Source organism: Tamandua tetradactyla, chromosome 8, assembly GCF_023851605.1.
Source record: "Tamandua tetradactyla isolate mTamTet1 chromosome 8, mTamTet1.pri, whole genome shotgun sequence".
NCBI lineage: Eukaryota > Metazoa > Chordata > Mammalia > Pilosa > Myrmecophagidae > Tamandua > Tamandua tetradactyla.
Genome location: NC_135334.1, coordinates 71570880 through 71590276, shown reverse-complemented (window position 1 = coordinate 71590276; position 19397 = coordinate 71570880). Strand labels below are relative to the sequence as shown.

The 19397-nt window shown below is 37.9% G+C and overlaps 2 protein-coding genes across 10 annotated transcripts in view; one reads left to right on the top strand and one right to left on the bottom strand.

Annotated features, from left to right (window-relative positions):
• The window catches only part of C2CD3 (C2 domain containing 3 centriole elongation regulator), a 235253-nt gene extending 218773 nt beyond the window's left edge, over nucleotides 1-16480 (bottom strand). For 3 of the 7 annotated variants that reach the window (XM_077113596.1, XM_077113601.1, XM_077113604.1), the window contains exons 1-3: nucleotides 16321-16479; nucleotides 15302-15571; nucleotides 11965-12122 (exon numbers count right to left, since the gene is read on the bottom strand). In XM_077113596.1, coding sequence (XP_076969711.1) covers nucleotides 11965-12122; nucleotides 15302-15571; nucleotides 16321-16390 — 498 coding nt within the window. In that variant the 5' untranslated portion in view covers nucleotides 16391-16479. Of the gene's footprint in view, nucleotides 1-11964; nucleotides 12123-15301; nucleotides 15572-16030; nucleotides 16297-16320 lie in introns of those variants that run through there. The other 4 variants (XM_077113600.1, XM_077113599.1, XM_077113598.1 and 1 more) reach the window with 3 other exon arrangements.
• PPME1 (protein phosphatase methylesterase 1) overlaps nucleotides 16317-19397 on the top strand; it is a 101115-nt gene continuing 98034 nt past the window's right edge. The window contains exon 1 of one of the 3 annotated variants that reach the window (XM_077113608.1): nucleotides 16317-16366. In XM_077113608.1, the coding sequence (XP_076969723.1) occupies nucleotides 16332-16366 (35 nt within the window). In that variant the 5' untranslated portion in view covers nucleotides 16317-16331. Of the gene's footprint in view, nucleotides 16367-16529; nucleotides 16899-19397 lie in introns of those variants that run through there. The other 2 variants (XM_077113605.1, XM_077113609.1) reach the window with 2 other exon arrangements.

The window sequence follows — 19397 nt, the reverse complement described above, 5'->3', positions numbered from 1 at the left end:
TAAGGAAAGATTACTGTAGACTTTTTCTGAGAATTGTACAAGCAAAAAAAAAAAAAAACCTGATTATCATGTCTAAAGAAATGAAAAACAATATTATCAATCTAAAATTCTATTCTCGGCAAAAAGATCTGACAAAAATGAAGGTCAAATAAAGACTTTTTCAGAAAAAGAACTGAACTACAAGAAATGCTAAAAGAACTTATCCAGGCAGAAGTAAAATAATACTAGATGGAAACTGGAATCTGAAGAGACAATGTGAAAAATAGAAAATGGGTAAAAATAAAACTTTTTTAGCTTTTTAATTTCTTAAAAATATAATTGCAAAACAATGTCTGCAACTGTTGTTTGAAGCAACAATTTAAGTATCAAAAAATAAGGAAATGGACATGAAATGGACAAACTCTTAAAAACACACAAACTACCCTACAGTAACTCAAGAAGAAACAGAAAATTTCAGCAGACCAATTACAAGTAAAGTGACTGAATACTTTCAAGAGATTGAAATACTAGTGGTCAATGAGAGGGAGGGATAAGGGGTAAGGGATGTATGAGTTTCTCTTTTCCTGGAGTGATGCAAATGTTCTAAAAATGGTCATGGTGATGAATACACAGCTATGTGATCATATTGTGAGTCACCAATTATGAACTGTATGTGTGTGAAGATTTGTCAATAAAAATATTAAAAACAAAACAAAAAAACCTCCCAACTAAAAAAACCCATGACCAGATAGCTTCAAAGGTGAATTTTACCAAATATTCCAAGAAAAATTATATCACTCCTGCTCAGACTCTTCAAAAAAACTGAAGAGGAGGGAATACTTCCTAATTCATCTAGGTAAACATCACTCTAATACTAAAGTCACATAAAGCTATCACAAAAAAACCACAGACCAATATTCCATTACGAATACAGATGCAAAACCCTCAATAAAATGCTAGCAAACCAAATCCAACAGCACATTAAAAGAAGTACACACTGTGATCAAGTGGGATTTACCCCAGGTACACAAGAGTCGTTATAACAAAATCCAATAATGTAATACACCATATGCCAGTTTAAAAGGATGTATGTACCCTAGAAAAGCCATGTTTTAATCCTGATCTCATTTTGTAAAGGCAGACGTTTCTTCTAATTCCTATTCGGTACTGTATGCTTGAAACTTTAATTAGATCATCTCCCTGGAGATGTGACTCAACCAAGAGCAGTTGTTAACTGGATTGGGTAGAGGCATGTCTCCACCTATTCGGGTAGACCTTGCCTAACACAGGTCCCAAATAGCCAAAGCCACCTTCAGAAAGAAGACTAAAAATAGAGAAAAGACAACCTACAGAAGGAGAGAAAATATTTGGAAATCATGTATCTTATAAATGCTTGATTTCATGATGGATGCTTAACATGATGAATGCTTAATGTTCAGAATATATAAAGAACTCTTACAACTCAACAGCAAAATGCAACCCAATGTAAAAATGGGCAAAGGATCTGAGTAGACATTTCTCAAAAAAAAGATATATACAAGTGGCCAATAAGTACATGAAAAGATATAATAAGTACATAAGAATAAGCACATGAAAAGATGCTCACCATCATTAGCCATTAGAGAAATACCAGTCAAAACTACAGTGAAATAATACTTCAAACCCACTAGGATGTCTTTTATTAAAAATAAACAAACAAAAAACAGAAAATAACCAAGTGCTGGTGAGGATACAGGGAAATAGGACCACTCATATTACTAGTGGGAAAGTAAAATGGTACAGTCACTGTGGATAACAGTTTGACAGTTCCTCAGAAAGTTAAACATAGAATTACCTATGACCTGGCAATTCCACTTTAGATATCTATTCAAAAGAACTGAAAGCAGGGACTCGAACAGATAACCATACACCAATGTTTATAGCGACATTATTTACAAAAGCCAAATGGTGGAAGTGATCCAATGTCCATCAAAGGATAAATAAATAAACAAATGAGGAACATCCATACCACGGAATATTATTCAGTCCCAAAAGCACCAATACATGTAACAACATGAAGGAAACCTGAAGACATTATGTTGGGTGGAATAAGCCAACATAATTTTGCGTCTACAAAAGGAAAAATATTTCTCTTCTATGAAATACTTAGAATAAGCAAATTCATAGATATAGAAGGTAGAATGATGATTACCAGGTATGGGGGGAATGGGAAGTTATCGTTTGATGGTTGAAATGCTGTCTGGTATGATAAAAATGTTCTGGAAATGGTGAAGAAAGTTATACAATATCATGAATGTAGTTAATATCACAGAAAAATAGTTAAAATGATTTTTGTTATGTATATTTTATACAATAAAAAAAGGATAAAGGACTTAAATAGGTACTTCATATAGAAGGAACATTAGCTATTAACTACATTAGTAATTAGGAAATAAAAATGACATAAAGCAGTGACATTTTATATCCACCAGATAAAAATTCAAAAGACTTAAAATATCAAGTGTTGACAAGAATGTTTAACAACCAAATGGACATAAAAACTATCACTTTAGAAAACAATTTAACATCATCATGTAAAGCTGATGTACAAACCTTGTGACACAGCATATTCCCTAGTGAATCTTTTATACATATATACTGGGAGACATATACAAATACGTTCATGGTAGCACCTTTTGCAAATGCTGTAAATCATAATCAACCAAAATGTTCATCCATAAAACTCAGGTAAATTTGGGTATAACCAACCACACAATGGAATATACTCAGCAGTAAAAAATAATAAAGTACAGCTATATGCAAGAGTACAAAACAATCCTGAGAACATAACATTAGCGAAAAAGCTAAAAATCCAGTATTAACACAATTGTATAACGTTCAAAAATACAAAAAACTAAATATATTCGTTTAGGATACAAACCCATGTGGTAAAACTATAATTAAAGCAAAGGAATGATGAATGCAAAATTCAGAAAAGTAATTACATCTGATGAGAAAGAAAGGGGAATTAGATCAGATATTGGCACCCAGGATTTCAAAGTTAACAACAATATTCTATTAATATTTCTTAATCTGGGTAAGGGGCTAATGGTGTTCACTTATGGCTTCTTTTGTAGCTTACACATATAAAATGCTCTTTTGTATATCTATCTCTACTTACTAAAAACAACATAAAATTAGATAAAATGTATAGTCCCTAACATACAGTAGGTAGGCCTGCAGCAAATATTAATTAAGAATTTATCAGCATGACCTCCCTCAATTTTGCCCCAATTCATCTAAAAATGTTTCTCTTCTTTCCCTCCTAGGTATATTTCCTTCTTTCCAAAGGTAATCCTATCAATGGTGTTCATGATAAGAATTTATGCCTATCTTATTCCACTCAGGGCCTTACTGGCTCAATGATTACTCATTTCCTTTAGTTGCTCCACCCTTTGGTCTACAAACCAAATCAGGTCTTCTATACTGTAAAAAAGAGGCCAACAAGCTTATTCCATAAAGGGCTAGATGGTAAATATTTTAAGGTTTATTGCCTATTTTGTCTTCTTCCTTTTTCTTCTTTTTTAAAGCATACTTTAAAAATATAAAACCCTAGCTTGTCTGGTCATTTTATTTAAACAACCTAATTTAGCTTAATTTAACATTAAACCTAAAATAAGGAATAAAATCTTAATATTCTGTACAAGGCACTGTATACCCTGACACATTTCGAGTACTTTAGGTAGAAAATGAAGGAATATTTGCAAAGTCCCTTGAACGACTGAAAAAAAGTAAAATGATTAAACTCCCCTACCTAGGAATGCCTGATATTCTCTTAAGAAATAAGGCGTCTCAGGACAGGCAACAGTGGCTCAGTGCCAGAGTTCTTGCCTGCCATGCCAGAGACCTGGGTTCGATGCCTGGTGTCTGCCAACATAAAAAAGAAGAAAAGAAGAAGAAAAAAAAAAAAAAAGAAAGAAGGGGTTCTACCAGTACCATAAAGCTTCTAGAAGACAATGTAGGGAAAACATCTTCAAGATCTAGTAATAGGAGGCAACTTCTCAAACTTTACACCTAAAGCACAAGCTGTGAAAGAAAAAATAGACAAACGGGAACTCCTTAAGATCAAGAGCTTCTGTGCCTCGAAGGACTTTGTTAAAAAGGCGAAGAGGGAGCCAACTCAATGGGAGAAAATATTTGGAAACCACATATTGGATAAAAGCCTGATATCCTGTGTACATAAAGCAATACAGCTCAACAACAAAAGAACAAACAACCCAATTATAAAATGGGCAGAGGAAATGAATAGGCACTTTTCTGAAGAGCAAATGCAGATGGCCAAAAAACACATGAAGAGCTGCTGCTCATCTTCATTGGCTACAAGGGAGATGTAAATTACGATGCCAATGAGATATCACCTCACACCTATAAAAATGGCTGCTATTAAACAAACAAGAGACTATAAATGTTGGAGTGGATGTAGAGGAATTGGAACACTTATTTACTCCTGGTGGGAATGAGTAATGGTTCAGCCACCATGGAATTTAGTTTGGCGATTCCTCAGAAAACTAAATATTGAATTGCCCTATGACTTGGCAATACCAATACTCAGTATATATCCAGAAGAGCTGAGGGCAGTGACACAAACAGATCTTTGCACACCGATGTTCACAGCGGCACTATTCACAATTGCCAAGAGATGGAAACAATCCAAGTGCCTATCAACAGACAAGTGGATAAACAAAATGTGGTATATACATACCATGGAATATTATGTAGCATTTAGACAAAATGATGTCCTGAAACATTTGACAATGCAGATGAACCTTGAGAAAATAACGTTGAGTGAAATAAGTCAGACACAAAAGGTCAGATACTGTGTGATTCCATTATTATAACTATGGTAAAGCCTTCAGTATTTTGGAGCAGTTAGAAGGAAAAATCTGAGATGAGGGAATGATAGCCCCATGACAAACTCTAGGACCTGTTCTGTAGCTACTTGTTGAAGTGAGCTTTGAAAATTATTGCTTTTTTCTTTATTTTATTTGTAAATACATGTTATATTTTACAACAACAACAAAAAGTGTAAAAAAAAAGCTATAGGCAGTTATAGTAATATTAGATAAAATAAATTGCTGAAATCAAAAAAGGAAAAATATACATAAATTCCATTTTTAACTCAAAGACTAAATTTGGTCCACCAGCTAAGTCTGCCAACCCCTGCTATAATAACATTCTCAACAAAATTCTAAACTCTGCTACCAGCTTTCAATACTGTTTTCTCTCTCAAATTCAAGTAAATTTGCTGTGTCCCTCATGTGCCACATAATTTAATCTTTGCAACAATGCTGTGAGGTAAAAGCATTAATATGCTCATTTTGCAAAATAGAATACTGGAGTTTGGAGAATATAAATGATTAGCTAGTAAACACCAGAATTGTTTTTCTACCTAATTTCTCCATGTTCAAGTGTCTTTCTATTATATCACATTATCTCTCTCTCAATTCACTGCCATGAACGATGGAAACAAAAATCTTTAATTGTTGCTACTACTTAATTGTAATTACTACTTATTTCCTTAATCATTCATTTTTCAAAATCTGACTTCTACCTTCACTGCTCTATTAAAACAGTTCTCCAATATATTCAAGACCTGTAAATAAAAACTGCAGATATTACTGCATCAATAGGCATTCAAAAATAAAAATAAAAAAAGTGATAAAGTGAAAAGTTTGCCAGTTCCTCAAAAGGTTAAACATACCATATGCTCCAGCAATTCTATTCCTAGGTATAATACCCAATAGAACTGAAAACTTATGTTCACATAAAAATTTATACATGACTGTTCATAACAACATTGCTTACAATAAGACAAACCAAATGTTTCACTATTCAAAAAGTGGAAAGAAACCAAATGCAGGACTGGTGCAGTGCCCAGGACAGTGAAGAAACTGCTTCCTTAGGAGGGGTACCTTCAGAATCTTTTAAATGGGGGAATTCCTAGGGCAAAGCAGGCATACCTAAAACAATATGAAACACTGAAAGAATCTGGGAGGCCCCTATGCTTGGCCTGGAGCTATTTTCTAAATCCATTAAGTCCTCAAGGGACAGCATTCATAAATCAGTATGCAAAGACTAGGAAAGATGCTTTCTTTTTTCCTTTTTTTGTTAGCTCCAGGCAATGAAGGGAAGCTCTGTCCTAATACTAGCTGTCTCAAACTCTAAATTCCTGCAATAACACAACAAAATAGCAAAAATATGCCTGTGTTAACAAAAGGTTACAAAACATACAAAGTAACAAAGTGATAGTCTAGGCAAAGGAGAATATTAAAGCATTAGAAACCATCATTGAGGAGGACCAGGCCAGTTTGCATGCCGTGTTGCATACATGTTCCCACAATTAAAATAAAGAAAGAGCAACTAAAGAAACAATGATAATTAAATACCACACATGATCCTGGAAGGGATCCAGCAAGGGAAGAGAAAAGGTTCAAAGGACATTATTGGGATATATTTAAAAATTGGAATATAGAACTGCAAGCTTTATATCAATGTTAAATTTCTTGAGCTTGACCATTACACTTACGGTGGCTATATAAGTAAATATCCTTAATCTTAGGAAATGTACCTAGCAGTATTAAGTTTTCAAGGAGCGTGAGGTATACAACCTACATTCAAGTGTTCAGAAAAGACTGATAAGTAGATAGACTGATAGAGGTATGGATAGACAAATATAGCAAATGTGGCAAAATGTTAAAATTGCTGGACCTGGATGTGGGTGGTGGTGGCTAGGGGTATGCTGGAGTTCTCTTGCATGGGGTATGCTGTATTTTTGTTAACTGTCCTGTAAATTTTAAAGTACAGTAGGGGGTGGGCCACGGTGGTTCAGCAGGTAAGAGTGCTTGCCTGCCATGCCCAAGGACCTGGGTTCGATTCCCGGTGCCTGCCCATGTAAAGTACAGTAGGGCCCCTCTACCTCCTGAAGACCTACTGTTCATAACTGAAACCACAGATATAAGCAAACACCAACATCCTATCACACCCTTTAACAGGTTGGGGTGCAAAAGAAAAACAAGTATGAATTTTATCTTTATGCTTCATCACTTCACGAATCGAAGATTGATTCTTGCCATATAACCTGACATTCTCCACATATGATTTTCTTCCTTTAAAAATCATAATGAGAATCTTAACTTTTTCACTAATGGGAAGTACTTCAGAGCTTCTCTTAGACTTAGAAGCACTACCAGCACCATTATTCTTGCTCTTTGGGGCTATTACTACAGTAAGTAAGGGCTTTCTTAAACAAATGTGCTGCCATAATGTTATAAGGAATGTGATAAGTAAGAACACTGGAAGCAGACTGGAGGAAAGCTTCCAACAGTAGACTAGGTATGGGAACAATGAAAGATGAATCATGCAGTAGGCTGGCAGACTTCACCTTGATACAAGCTATATTTATTTGGTGGGCGGTTTGAAACTTATAAACCATTTATTTTTTTATTATGGAATTTGCCAATTTTTTTTTTCTGGTTTTTTTTTTTGTGGATAACTGAATCAGCAGATAACCAATCAACTGATATGGGAGATACAACTATTTTAAAATAAAAAGTAAAAAAAACAGGAGTTTTAGGGGGGATGCAATTGAAATGCACTTAGGACGGAAATAAAAGGCAAGGGTTTACTAAAAAAATTTTTTTCAATGTGGTATATCCATACAATGGGATATTGTCTAGCTATACAAAGGCATGAACTGCTGATACATGCTACAACATGGATAAACTTTGAAAACATACACCAAGTGAAAGAAGCTAGACACAAAAGGCCACATATTATATGATTTCACTTATATGAAATGTCAGAATCACCAAATTCCAAAGAGACAGAAAGTAGATTAATGGTTGTAAGAAGTTGGTGGGAGGGGAAAATGGGGAGTGACTGCTAATGGGTATGAGGTTTCATCAGGAGATGAAATGTTCTGGATTAGATAACAGTGACAGTGGCACAGCCTTGTGAATATATCACAACCCATGAACTAGTGCACTTTAATTATACCATAATTTAAAAAAAGCAAAAAACCTAGAATCCCCACTCAATTGTTCTATTTCCTTATTTTTCCCCCAGTCACAGACCATGTGCATACATGTGGACGTTATTTTAATTCTCCTCTGTCACCAATCCAAAATCATTTTTCCAAGGTTCTACACAATTATAAAAATTTTAATATTGTTGAATATTTAAATTGCTTTCAATATTTAAAATGTGTTACTGTAAAAATACCTATTGTATGTAGCAGGCAGGCCTTGCCCTCTTTCTGGTTTAGCTGTGCTCTCTGTGGAAAATCCCCAAACCCCCTCTCCTTGCAGGCAAGTGAGATAAGGTTCATTTCCTGGTATAGAAACCCCCTCCCCTAGCCTTCAGGAACTGGTAAAAATGCACATAGGTAAAAGAAGACATTCCTGGGGTGGGGGCCCCTCAACGGTTCAGCTCTGGGCCATTCTCAACTTAAATCAGCCAATTATGTACATTGTCTTTATCATGTCAAAAAGTCTATAAAAGCTAAGGTTGCCTTTTGTTCGGGGCTCAGACTTTTGAGGTGACTCATCTGGGCCCTCCTGCCCGCGAGCTAATAAACCTGCTTCCCGAAACTACGAAACTATGGATCCTTAGTCTCAGCCTGTTCTAACTTCGCAGAAGGTTCCTGAAGGCCTGCGGCCTCATTCCTGGTTTTCGTGCTACAGTATACAGCTTCCTCCTCTTTGTAAGATATTTCCTTAGGACAAATTCCCAGGGTAGAATTACTGAGGTAGATGATATATGTTAATTTTTACAGCTTTTGAAACATATTGCGTGGTAGGGAGAAGATGGCGGCTTAGTAAGACGTGCGGATCTTAATTTCTCCTCCAGAACAGCTACTAGGGGAGTAGAAACGATACAGAACAGCTCCCGAAGCCACGACAGAGATAAAAAAAGACAGCGTACCCCATCCTGGAACGGCTGGCTGGCTGAGAGAACGCGCTCTGGTGAGATCGCCGAGGGGTGCGGACTTCACCGGGCGGGGCGGCAAGCGGCCGGAGTCACTCCCTTCCCCCTTCCCGGGCCGGCTGGGAGAATTGGACAGGCGGTCCCCTTAAACCGCGGCGGCTGGCGCCCACACCACGCGCAGCCCCCCGGACCAACTGAGAGATTTGGATCGGAAATCCCCAGGCCGCAGAGAACAGTGACGGGGGGGGGGGGCCCTACCAAACCCGTGACTCCCCAGGAACGTTCACTCTCCCGGGAACGTGCACTCTCCCGGGCAGGCCGCTGCGGCTGGCGCCCTCCCGCCACTGGGCCGACTAGGAAATTTGGACGGGCGCTTTCCCGGGCTGCGGCAGCCAGCGATCCTCCCCGCGTTTGGACCCGGGGCCGGTTGGCACTCTTCCAAGCTGCTTCGACTAGCGAACCTCCCGGACGGCAAGAGTTTTCCAAAGTTAAAGGACCCACAGCACCTTTTACTGGTGGGACCCGCAGACAAACGTGTGCCACGAGTGCCACCTACTGGGCAGGATAAGAAAAACAGAACCCAGAGATTTCACAGAAAAATCTTACAAACTTGTTGGGTCCGACACCCAGGGAAATCTGACTAAATGCCCAGACGCCAGCAGCAGAAGATAACGGTCCACGCTCAGAAGCTTGAGAATATGGCCCAGTCAAAGGAACAAACCAATAGTTCAAATGAGATACAAGAGCTGAGACAACTAATGCTGAATATACGAACAGAAATGGAAAACCTCTTAAAAAATGAAATCGATAAATTGAGGGAGGACATGAAGAGGACATGGGCTGAACATAAAGAAGAAATAGAAAAACTGAAAAAACAAATCGCAGAACTTATGGAAGTGAAGGATAAAGTAGAAAAGATGGAAAAAACAATGGATACCTACAATGATAGATTTAAAGAGACAGAAGATAGAATTAGTGATTTGGAGGATGGAACATCTGAATTCCAAAAAGAAACAGAAACTATTGGGAAAAGAATGGAAAAATTTGAACAGGGTATCAGGGAACTCAAGGACAATATGAACCGCACAAATATACGTGTTGTGGGTGTCCCAGAAGGAGAAGAGAAGGGAAAAGGAGGAGAAAAACTAATGGAAGAAATTTTCACTGAAAATTTCCCAACTCTTATGAAAGACCTAAAATTACAGATCCAAGAAGTGCAGCGTACCCCAAAGAGATTAGACCCAAATAGGCGTTCTCCAAGACACTTACTAGTTAGAATGTCAGAGGTCAAAGAGAAAGAGAGGATCTTGAAAGCAGCAAGAGAAAAACAATCCATCACATACAAGGGAAACCCAATAAGACTATGTGTAGATTTCTCAGCAGAAACCATGGAAGCTAGAAGACAGTGGGATGATGTATTTAAATTACTAAAAGAGAAACATATTGCCAAACTGTCTTGCAGGTATGCTGCAAATTTATAGCATCATTAAAAAAGTGTGGGTACCAGTCTAACTTTATCATAAATACAAGGTATTGTTATTTTTTATTTACATATTTAAATAAAAATATGATAAACACAGTAAAGAAAATATAAATGTCTTTCACTTAGTTGGAGCTATTTCTGGACTCATCATTCTGTTCCAGTAACATAATTATATGATTGTAGGTTTTTCTAAATTTAATTTAATTTTTTATTTCAATACAGTGTCTTTAAAACAGAAATAATACATTTACTTGTTGCAGGTAAGACATTAAGTACTCATTTCTTTGCTCAAGTGTTAGAACCAATCCATACACCATACCTGAGGTATGATACGTCACTCTAAGACTGCACACTCTTCCTTCTTCTGTATACACCTTAAACCTTAGGCTTTTTTTTTTTTTAACAAAACTGGATTTGATATTGTCTACTATTTTTCTAACACAATGCAAATAATATCAGGAAATTATATATTTCAAATTGATTGCCTTCAAAAGCAACGCATTACTTTAATGACTTAAATTTCAAACATACACACTTTATTTTCAATGGTATAACTGACCTGTTTTACTACATAACCAAGTCATCCATTTCTGTATTATGAAGTTTAACCGCTGAATTTCAATTATACAGTTAAATATATTTGTTAGAAAAAAACATATATACAAAAAACCTAAAGTTTCAAAAATTGTTTTCAATTGCAAAATCATAGCTATGCTTGTGATTCTTTAACAGGTTCTTATATCTGGAAATATTAGTTCTTTACTTTTTTTTTACTATTTTCTTATATAACTTTAATTTTCTATATGAATTTCAGAATATATTTGACAAGGCATAACCCCACCCCACCCTCCAAATTCCTACGGGATTTGAATATTCAGAATTCTCTAAGAAGCTCTCTCTAAAGAATGTCCCTCAGGAAATCAACTTTTCTGTGTTCTCCCCCATCATCCTGTGCCTACCTATAGCATAACAGGGAAGCAGACTATGTCCTATTTGTTATTTTTCCTCCTCCATTACTTTGCAAAACTAAAGGTAAAGACCATCTCTTTTATCTCTATATCCTAAAGCAGTGGCACATAACAAATGTATCTAAAACATATAACCCAAATCAATGAATTGAGTATATTAAAGATAGCTCTTATTTGATCCAAACAAGCATTTATAGTTTGGCACTATGTTAGCCTCTCAAGGAATCTATAAATTAATTAAATACACAATGTTGGAGAACATGCAGGTTTTTAATTAGAGTAGTGATTATGTAATTTTTTACATAATCTAATGGTTTTGTGAATTTAATAGACAGTGCAATAGGAATTGAGGGCTCCTGAAATTTGAAATGGATAGTAAAGTGCTAAGAGGATCTGGATTAAGTGGGGAGAAAGGAAGGTTATAGACTCTGAGGAAAACATGAACAAAGGCATTAAAGTAGGAATTAGCATTGTATCTGGGAGTCATGTACACAACCATTCTACAGACTGACTCAACTATTTCTGCCCTCCAATTTTATTCTAAGCAGCAAAGAATTAGAATATGTTTACCTGAAGTTCTCCAAGTTTCTTAGATATTGATGAAATAATGGTAAAAAATCCACTGATTTGATGGGTTGGAGAAAGCTGGGCTAATCCACCGATCTGAACTCTACCAACTGGAAGATGATCAAGTTTGGTGATTACTTCCAGCACCAGCACAGCCATATCTAATCAAAAACAAGTACAACTTATTGATTCCATATATACATTATATTTCATTTACTTTTATTGGCATACATTGGAAAATTTTTCTTATTTTAAAAACATTCTTTTATTTTCAAATAAAACAGTCACTTACCATACCATTCTGGGTTGGGGGAATTTTGATCTTGAACCCAAAATGAAAAGAACAATAAAGTTTTACAGATACCTCATACTGAGAAAAAATGTTACACTGAATGAAAATATTTAGCATAAGGAAAATTACGTTGAAAGAGTATTTTAAAATTTATTTTTCAAGAACATAGGTTCAGTTTTGAAATATAAAAGCACCAAATCTCAGTTCTTTCATTCTCATCATTTCTGGTTTTGAATTAGACAAAGGGCTGCTCTTGCACAGCTGTAAGGGCTGCTCCCTGCCTCCCAGGGGGTCTAACTACTTACTTCTCGGTTATATCTGATCTCTGAGATCAGATTCCCCTGGTTATCAGAGCCCTTGGAATTAAGAAGAATGGAACTTAACTGTATCCTTCAATTAGTCCCTTAGATCTAATACCTTCATGGCCATAATTCACAGCAAGAGAAATATGATGTATGTATATATGTAATCTAAGATCGTTTCAGGGCAGTATAGCTTCTAAATATTTTCCTACCAAGACTTTACATTTTTAGAAGACATGCACCTACAATGTGCCATATACAGGTGAATCATTTTACAGACATTTTTTCATTTAATCTCCACAACAATCCTTACAAGGTAAGTGTTATTACCCTCAATTAACAAATGTGAAACTGAGGCTACAAGGTCTTACGGAATCTCTAACATCACTTGGCTTTCCAGTCCTAGAAACAAAGTCCAAATTCTGGACTGTTTGACTTCAAAGCCCATGTTCTTCCCATTCAACCAGGTTGCTTCTTCATGAAAAACGTTAGATGGTGAAAGGGCAGCTATTTGATCCCATTTTACAGATTTTTCAGAAATGCAAAGGAACTTGCCCAAAGCCCTACAGGTGTTGTTCAGATGCCAGGTCCCATTCTTCATTATACCACATGATGCACAAATAAATATCTGACCTCTTGTCTTTCATTTTAATAATATCTTCACTCTTACTGAAGAATTTCTAATCATACTTCTTTGTTAAATTATATAAAAATACCACCTGAGGACTTAAGGTTTAGGTTTACGGCAAAACAATGTAAATTTAACATTCCCTTAATCATTCTTGTTAGCTAAATGTGAGCAAAAGAATACGGCTAAGCAAGCAACAGAGAAAGTCTATGAAACTTCTTCAGAAGAGCTAATGAAACCAAATGGCTGGCATAAAAATGAAGTTAAATACTTACTGTAGCTATCAGTCCAAAATAAAAAACTAAAAACATGCTGCAAAAATAAGAACACCTAATAGCAAACCAAAGGAGAATAGGGGGAGAGAGTTTACTTTATTCCATTGCTATTTTTCCTTCATCATATCTCAAGATTGCCTTCTATTGTTTGTTGTTTAGTTCAGGTATCTGAACTAAAGAGTTATTACATTTCACTTGGTTCAGTGCAACAGTCTAAGTGATCCTTTTTTTCTTTTTTTTTTTACATGGGCAGGCACCGGGAATCGAACCCGGGCCCTCTGGCATGGCAGGCGAGCATTCTTGTCTGCCACTGTGGCCTGCCCTCTAAGTGATCTTTTTGCCTTTAGTCTCTCCCCTCCAATTCACCTGCTGAAAGTCACACTAACCATCCTAAAATGCAGGTTACTTTTAAAATAAAAAATATTTAGTGATTCTTCACTGGATATAAAGTCCAAAATCCTTAGCTTGGCTACTGAAGTCCTTTCACATATGGTCCCAAGCCAACTTTCCAATTTCATCTTGTCTCATCTTCCTCCACAGTCCTTACACTTTAGTCATTAAACTTCTCATTGCATCCAAAACAACCCTCATATTTCCATGTCTTCAAGTTTCTGCTAAGACCCAGATTAAATAGCATCTTCCCCATGAATCTTCATTACATCTTCATTTTAGGAAGGAATAGTTCACTCCTATACATTTTACACTCCTTTATGTGAGTGAAATTTTCCCAGTATGTTATTTATACTTCCTTAGTAGCAGTGGTCACTTTCCATCTACTCTTATAACTAAACATTTCTGTGAATTTAGTTAAAACTGGATACTTTCCTGATTCATTTTTGTATGCATCTAGCACAATGTCTAGCACAGAGAAAGTGTTCAAGATATTCGTTAAATAACTGAATTATGGCATTTACTTGTTCTTTATATATATATATATATATATATATTTTTTTTTTTTTTTTTTTTTTTTTGCACGAGCAGGCACTGGGAATCAAACCCAGGTCTCCGGCATGGCAGGTGAGAACTCTGCCTGCTGAGCCACCGTGGTCCACCCTGTTCTTTATTTTTTACTTTAATATTTTTTTAAAAAAATTTCTTGATAGATATAGCTATTTAAGGCATTGTTAATTTCTAATTTGCCTCTGACAATCCAGTTTTCCTAGCCTAAGAGCATTTATATGATAAATATTCAATTTTTATTGACTTGAATGGTATTGATTTGATAAATAACCCCACTATCCAAAATGTGTTTACTTAACCCAAATAAAGGATTTACACTGTATATCTAGAATGCTTTCTTGTACCAAAATGAAGAAATCTTGTCTTCCTGGATCCATACAGAGGGATCCTTCCCTCCTCTGAAAATCTGTATTACTAACTTGCCAAACCATTCATTTGACATGTATTACCTTGTAGTATTAGTAAATTTTATATCTATATCTTCTTTCCACAGACATAATGTAAGCCCAGATAGAGACTACAGCTATTACCTGAAGAAGTATGGTGTACAGAAAAGAGCATGAGTTTTGGTGTCACAGAAGTGGGTTCAAATCCCAGCTCTGTTATTTATCAACTATGTGACCTTACAGAGTATTTATTTCACCCTCTGATTCAGTTTGTCTATAAAACAGAAATTACCTATCTTGCAGGATTTTTGTAAGGATTAAAAATTATATGTATAAACTGCCACGATATCATACACAATCAAAAGTGGTTACTATCAAACCTCTTTGACTCCTCAATGTGTCCAGCACATATTAGGTACACAATAACACTTATCGCTAAGAACATAAAGGAATGCTTCTTGTTAGACTACTAGTGAAATGATAAGAAAAAAATATACCTGTTAGATAAGAGTTAAACTGCTTTGGACCACAGCGAATAGCATAACGTGTAGTTGTTCTCACAGCTTTTGGTTCAGTCTGCAAAGTATCCCGTGGACAAAAGAGGGTTCCATCTGATGTTTCTCCCCACCATCTCACTCGGACAAGTACACAAGTGGGAGGCTTTGCAATCTTCCATATGACTTTATTAACAGTAAGTTTCAGAAAGCAGCGTAGCTGACCTTCAACCAGAGGTGGTAGGCTTGTAGATGGAGAAATGTCACTCAAACCTGTAGAAGAATCCAAGAACACTGAGTTAAGGGACTTGCTTTGTGCTAGTCCTTGGGAATCCAATAATGTATAAAATGTGGTCATTGCCCATTAGGATCACGGACACAGTTTAGGTGTCTTCCAGTCCCATGCGGCAATCCAAAATTATACCTCTCCCCTCACTTTCAACTTTATCTTCAACAACAGTCCTGTAATTTTTGTTCCTATTCCCTAGAGGGGAGAGGAAACCTTGTAGCCCTCACTCCGCCCCATCTGGTTCCCCGTTTTGCCACTCCCGTCCTCCAGCCCCTATTTCCTTTCCATTCTTTGAAGAGTCAAGTGCCCTCTCCTTTAACCTTCTGGTTCCCTGGTTATTCGCCCTTCTCCGTCCCTTAATCTATAGGGGGGGAAGGGGCGAGATAGCTGTGTCTTCCACCTTGCTCCCCCAACGCCCACCCTGTTAAGCTTTCTCTGGTTACCTCTTTTCTTGCGGCCACGGCCGCCCCCGAGCCCCGGAGTTTTTCGTTGTTTCATGGCGACCGCGAGCTTCACCAACTTAACTACAGCCCCGGCACCAAAGCCGTACCCTTGGCCCCACCATCCCTTCCAGAGCGCCCGCGTCCCCTGGCAACTGGTGCCGCTGGGAAGCCTGGGAAGCAGGAACAAGTGACTCTTCCTCTAACAGTCAGTAGGAACCGGTTAGAAGAGAAGGCGCCAAGTCGCCTTCTAGACAATAGACTACAACACCCAGGATACTTTGCTACTATACCTCTTTGGGGTATGAGGCTGTCATCTCCAGCTGCGCAAGCGCAAAGGTAGAGCCCCTTTGAGGACTCCATTGCCCAGAATGCATTGCCCTTAGGAGCGCTCCTCTTTCCAGCGAGGGTTGTAGAGTTCTCCACTTCGGGTCCGAGAGATGCGCACACTCTGTTACCCAGCTTCCTTTGTGGGAGGGCTGTTGCGCACTTCCGGCGGAGGCGCTGAAGAAAGGGGGTGGGGTTTTCGAAGCCGGTGGGCGGTGGGCGGTACTGCCGGTAGCTGGGGGCTGTCCAAAGGCGACAGGGCGTCGCTAGGGCAGCGAACTGTGATCGGTTGGGCAGCACGTAGCGTGGGACGAAAGCTTGGCTGCTGTTTGACTACGTGCGGCCTTCCCTTCATGTCGGCCCTAGAGAAGAGTATGCACCTCGGCCGCCTGCCTTCTCGCCCTCCCTTACCGGGCAGCGGGGGCAGTCAGAGCGGAGCCAAAATGCGAATGGGGTACGTGACCCGTGCCTCTTCTCCCTCGAGTCTGGGCTGCGGCCATTGGAGAATGGTGTTTCTGAGCGTTTAGAACTGCACGGAGGGGAGGTAAATGATAGGAAAGAAGGTTGGTGGCTGCCTGGGAGAGATATGTATGGAGTAGAAAGCAGATTTGGGGTTAGGGGAGGTGCCAAGTCGATGGAAATTGGAGGACACCATCAGAAAAAGGCTTGAAGGAAATTTGGGCTCTTAGTAGTGTTGAAGGGAAATGGGGAATGAAGCAAAGATTGGGGAAGCCAAGATGATAATTTAAAGGAGGTAGGAGGAACCTCTAGAAGAAGGGATGAAGGAAGTTTGAGAAAAAGGAATAGAGCAATGATAGAGGTAGGGGGAGATCTGCTAGGGCATGTTGAGGGAAATGGGAATGACTGAGAAAAAAGTTGAAGGGAATTAGGGGAACCACAAAGGAAAGGTTTCAGAGGAGTAAGACCTGTGAGAACAGAATCTTACAAAAGCAGAGGGGAGTAGGGAACGCTTGAGTAGATTTGGAGACGCAAAGAGGAGAGTCAGAGAACAGAAGGTTCTAGAGTTCCCAGAGGTATAAGAGGCAGATTCAGAGAATGAGGGGTGACTAGGAGATTATGTCTCCTAAGGAAGAATTGAGAAACCTTGGGGAATAGGCCTAAGGAAAGATGGAGAACAGCCAGGAAGACTGTTAAGTGTAATAAGAATGTGCTGAGAAGCTGGTGGGAATAAGGGAAGAAAAGGGAAAGGGCTGAATTGCTGAGAAAGTGACCATGGGCTTGAGGGATTGAGAAATAATTTGGAATAGTGTTTGGTAAATGAAAGTGGTGCAGAGGCAAAATCTGGGAAGCCTGAGGAGGAATATTTGGGTATGATATATACTGGGCAGATAGGTCTGAGAGAATCCATGTACTGATCTGATAAGACTCAGTGAATTAGTGAAGCATTGGGAGTAGCCGCTTAAAGTTTTTATGGGGAAAAATATATTGGAAAGGGAGGAGTTGTGTTGAAAGAACAGGCTTTGGAATTTTAGGTTGTTGAATGGCTTGTGCCAGATTTGGGGATACTTAGGCATAGGAGAGAGAATATAAGTTGAAGATGGGAAAAGAAATTGCTGGAAAGCAGAGGGAATTGAATAGGCAGTTGGGATTGAGGGGTGTTTGTAGTATCAGGCAGGATTCTGGGGACTATTGACTAAAGAGAATAGGAGTAGGAAGATTACTTAGGTATGTGGTAGTCAGGAATATGTTTGGGACTGCAGAGATGGGTTGGTAGATATTCGGGAAATAAGGACTAGTGAAGAGAAGCCTTATGGTCTAAAAAAGTAATAATGTACAAAAATTGCTCAGAACAGGGAGGAGGATGGAAGATGCCGTAATGTAAAAATAAGTTCTAAGAATGAAGTGAAAGGAGAATTCTGTAAACTAAAACAGTACAATAGAGGAGGTGATGGGAGTGATTAAATAAACTAGGGAAGGAAATTAAGAATTGAAGTGATGGCTTGTGAGTTACAGTAGAAGAAATGAGAAAACGTTGAGAAGACAAGGTAGATTGTGGCTACATAAACCTGTAAGATAAAATGAGAATTGTTTTGGCATTGGAATAAAGAAAGGTAATACTGTAACATAAATAAAAGGATCTGGAAACTGATCTGTAACAGATTATTTAAGAGAATTAACCTGGAGTAAAATTAATGTGGCATTTATCGATCTGTATCTTAATTGCCTTTCTAAAACTAAAATTTGAACTTATCATTAGCCTTTGTCTGTATAAAACTAAATAATGAGCAATTATCATTTTAATAACTATATAGTCTTTAGGCAAATGTAATTAGAGTTCAGCTCCTCACTTTGTCAAAAAAAAGTTCTCTGATAAAAAAGTATTTGCAAAGTACCATTGGTGGTCTGGGGAGAAAGGAGTAAATATTCAACTTCCCCATTTGGAGAATTTCTAATATTCTAGCAAGCAGTGGGGACAACCAAATCAGTAGGCTGAGCCCTCGATCTTGAGGTTCGCCCCTGTGAAACTTATTCCTGCAAAGGATAGGCTAAGCTTAATTAAAATTAGGCGTAAGAGTCACCCCCCAGAGATCCTCTTTTGTTGCTCAGATGATGCCTCTCTCTCTTAAGCCAGCTCAGCAGGTGAATTCACTGCCCTCCCCACTGTGTGGGACATGACTTCCAGGGGTGTAAATCTTCCTGGCAACATGAAACAGAACTCCCAGAATGAGCCAGAACCCGACATCAAGGGATTGAGAAAGGCTTCTTGATCAAAAGAGGGAAGAGAGAAATGAGACAAACTAAAGTGTTAGTGGCTGAGAGATTTCAGAGTCAAGAGGTTATCCTGAAGGTTATTCTTATTCATTCAATAAGAAGGTTATTCTTATTCATATAAGAATAAGAATATTCTTATTCTTATTCATTCAGTACACCTTTTTAGTTTATGGTGTATTGGAGTGGCTGGAGGGAAGTACCTGAAACTGTTGAACTGTGTTCCTGTAGCCTTGATTCTTTTTTTTAACTTTTTTATTGTATAGTATAACATATACAAAGCAAAGAAATAAAAAAGCAATAGTTTTCAAAG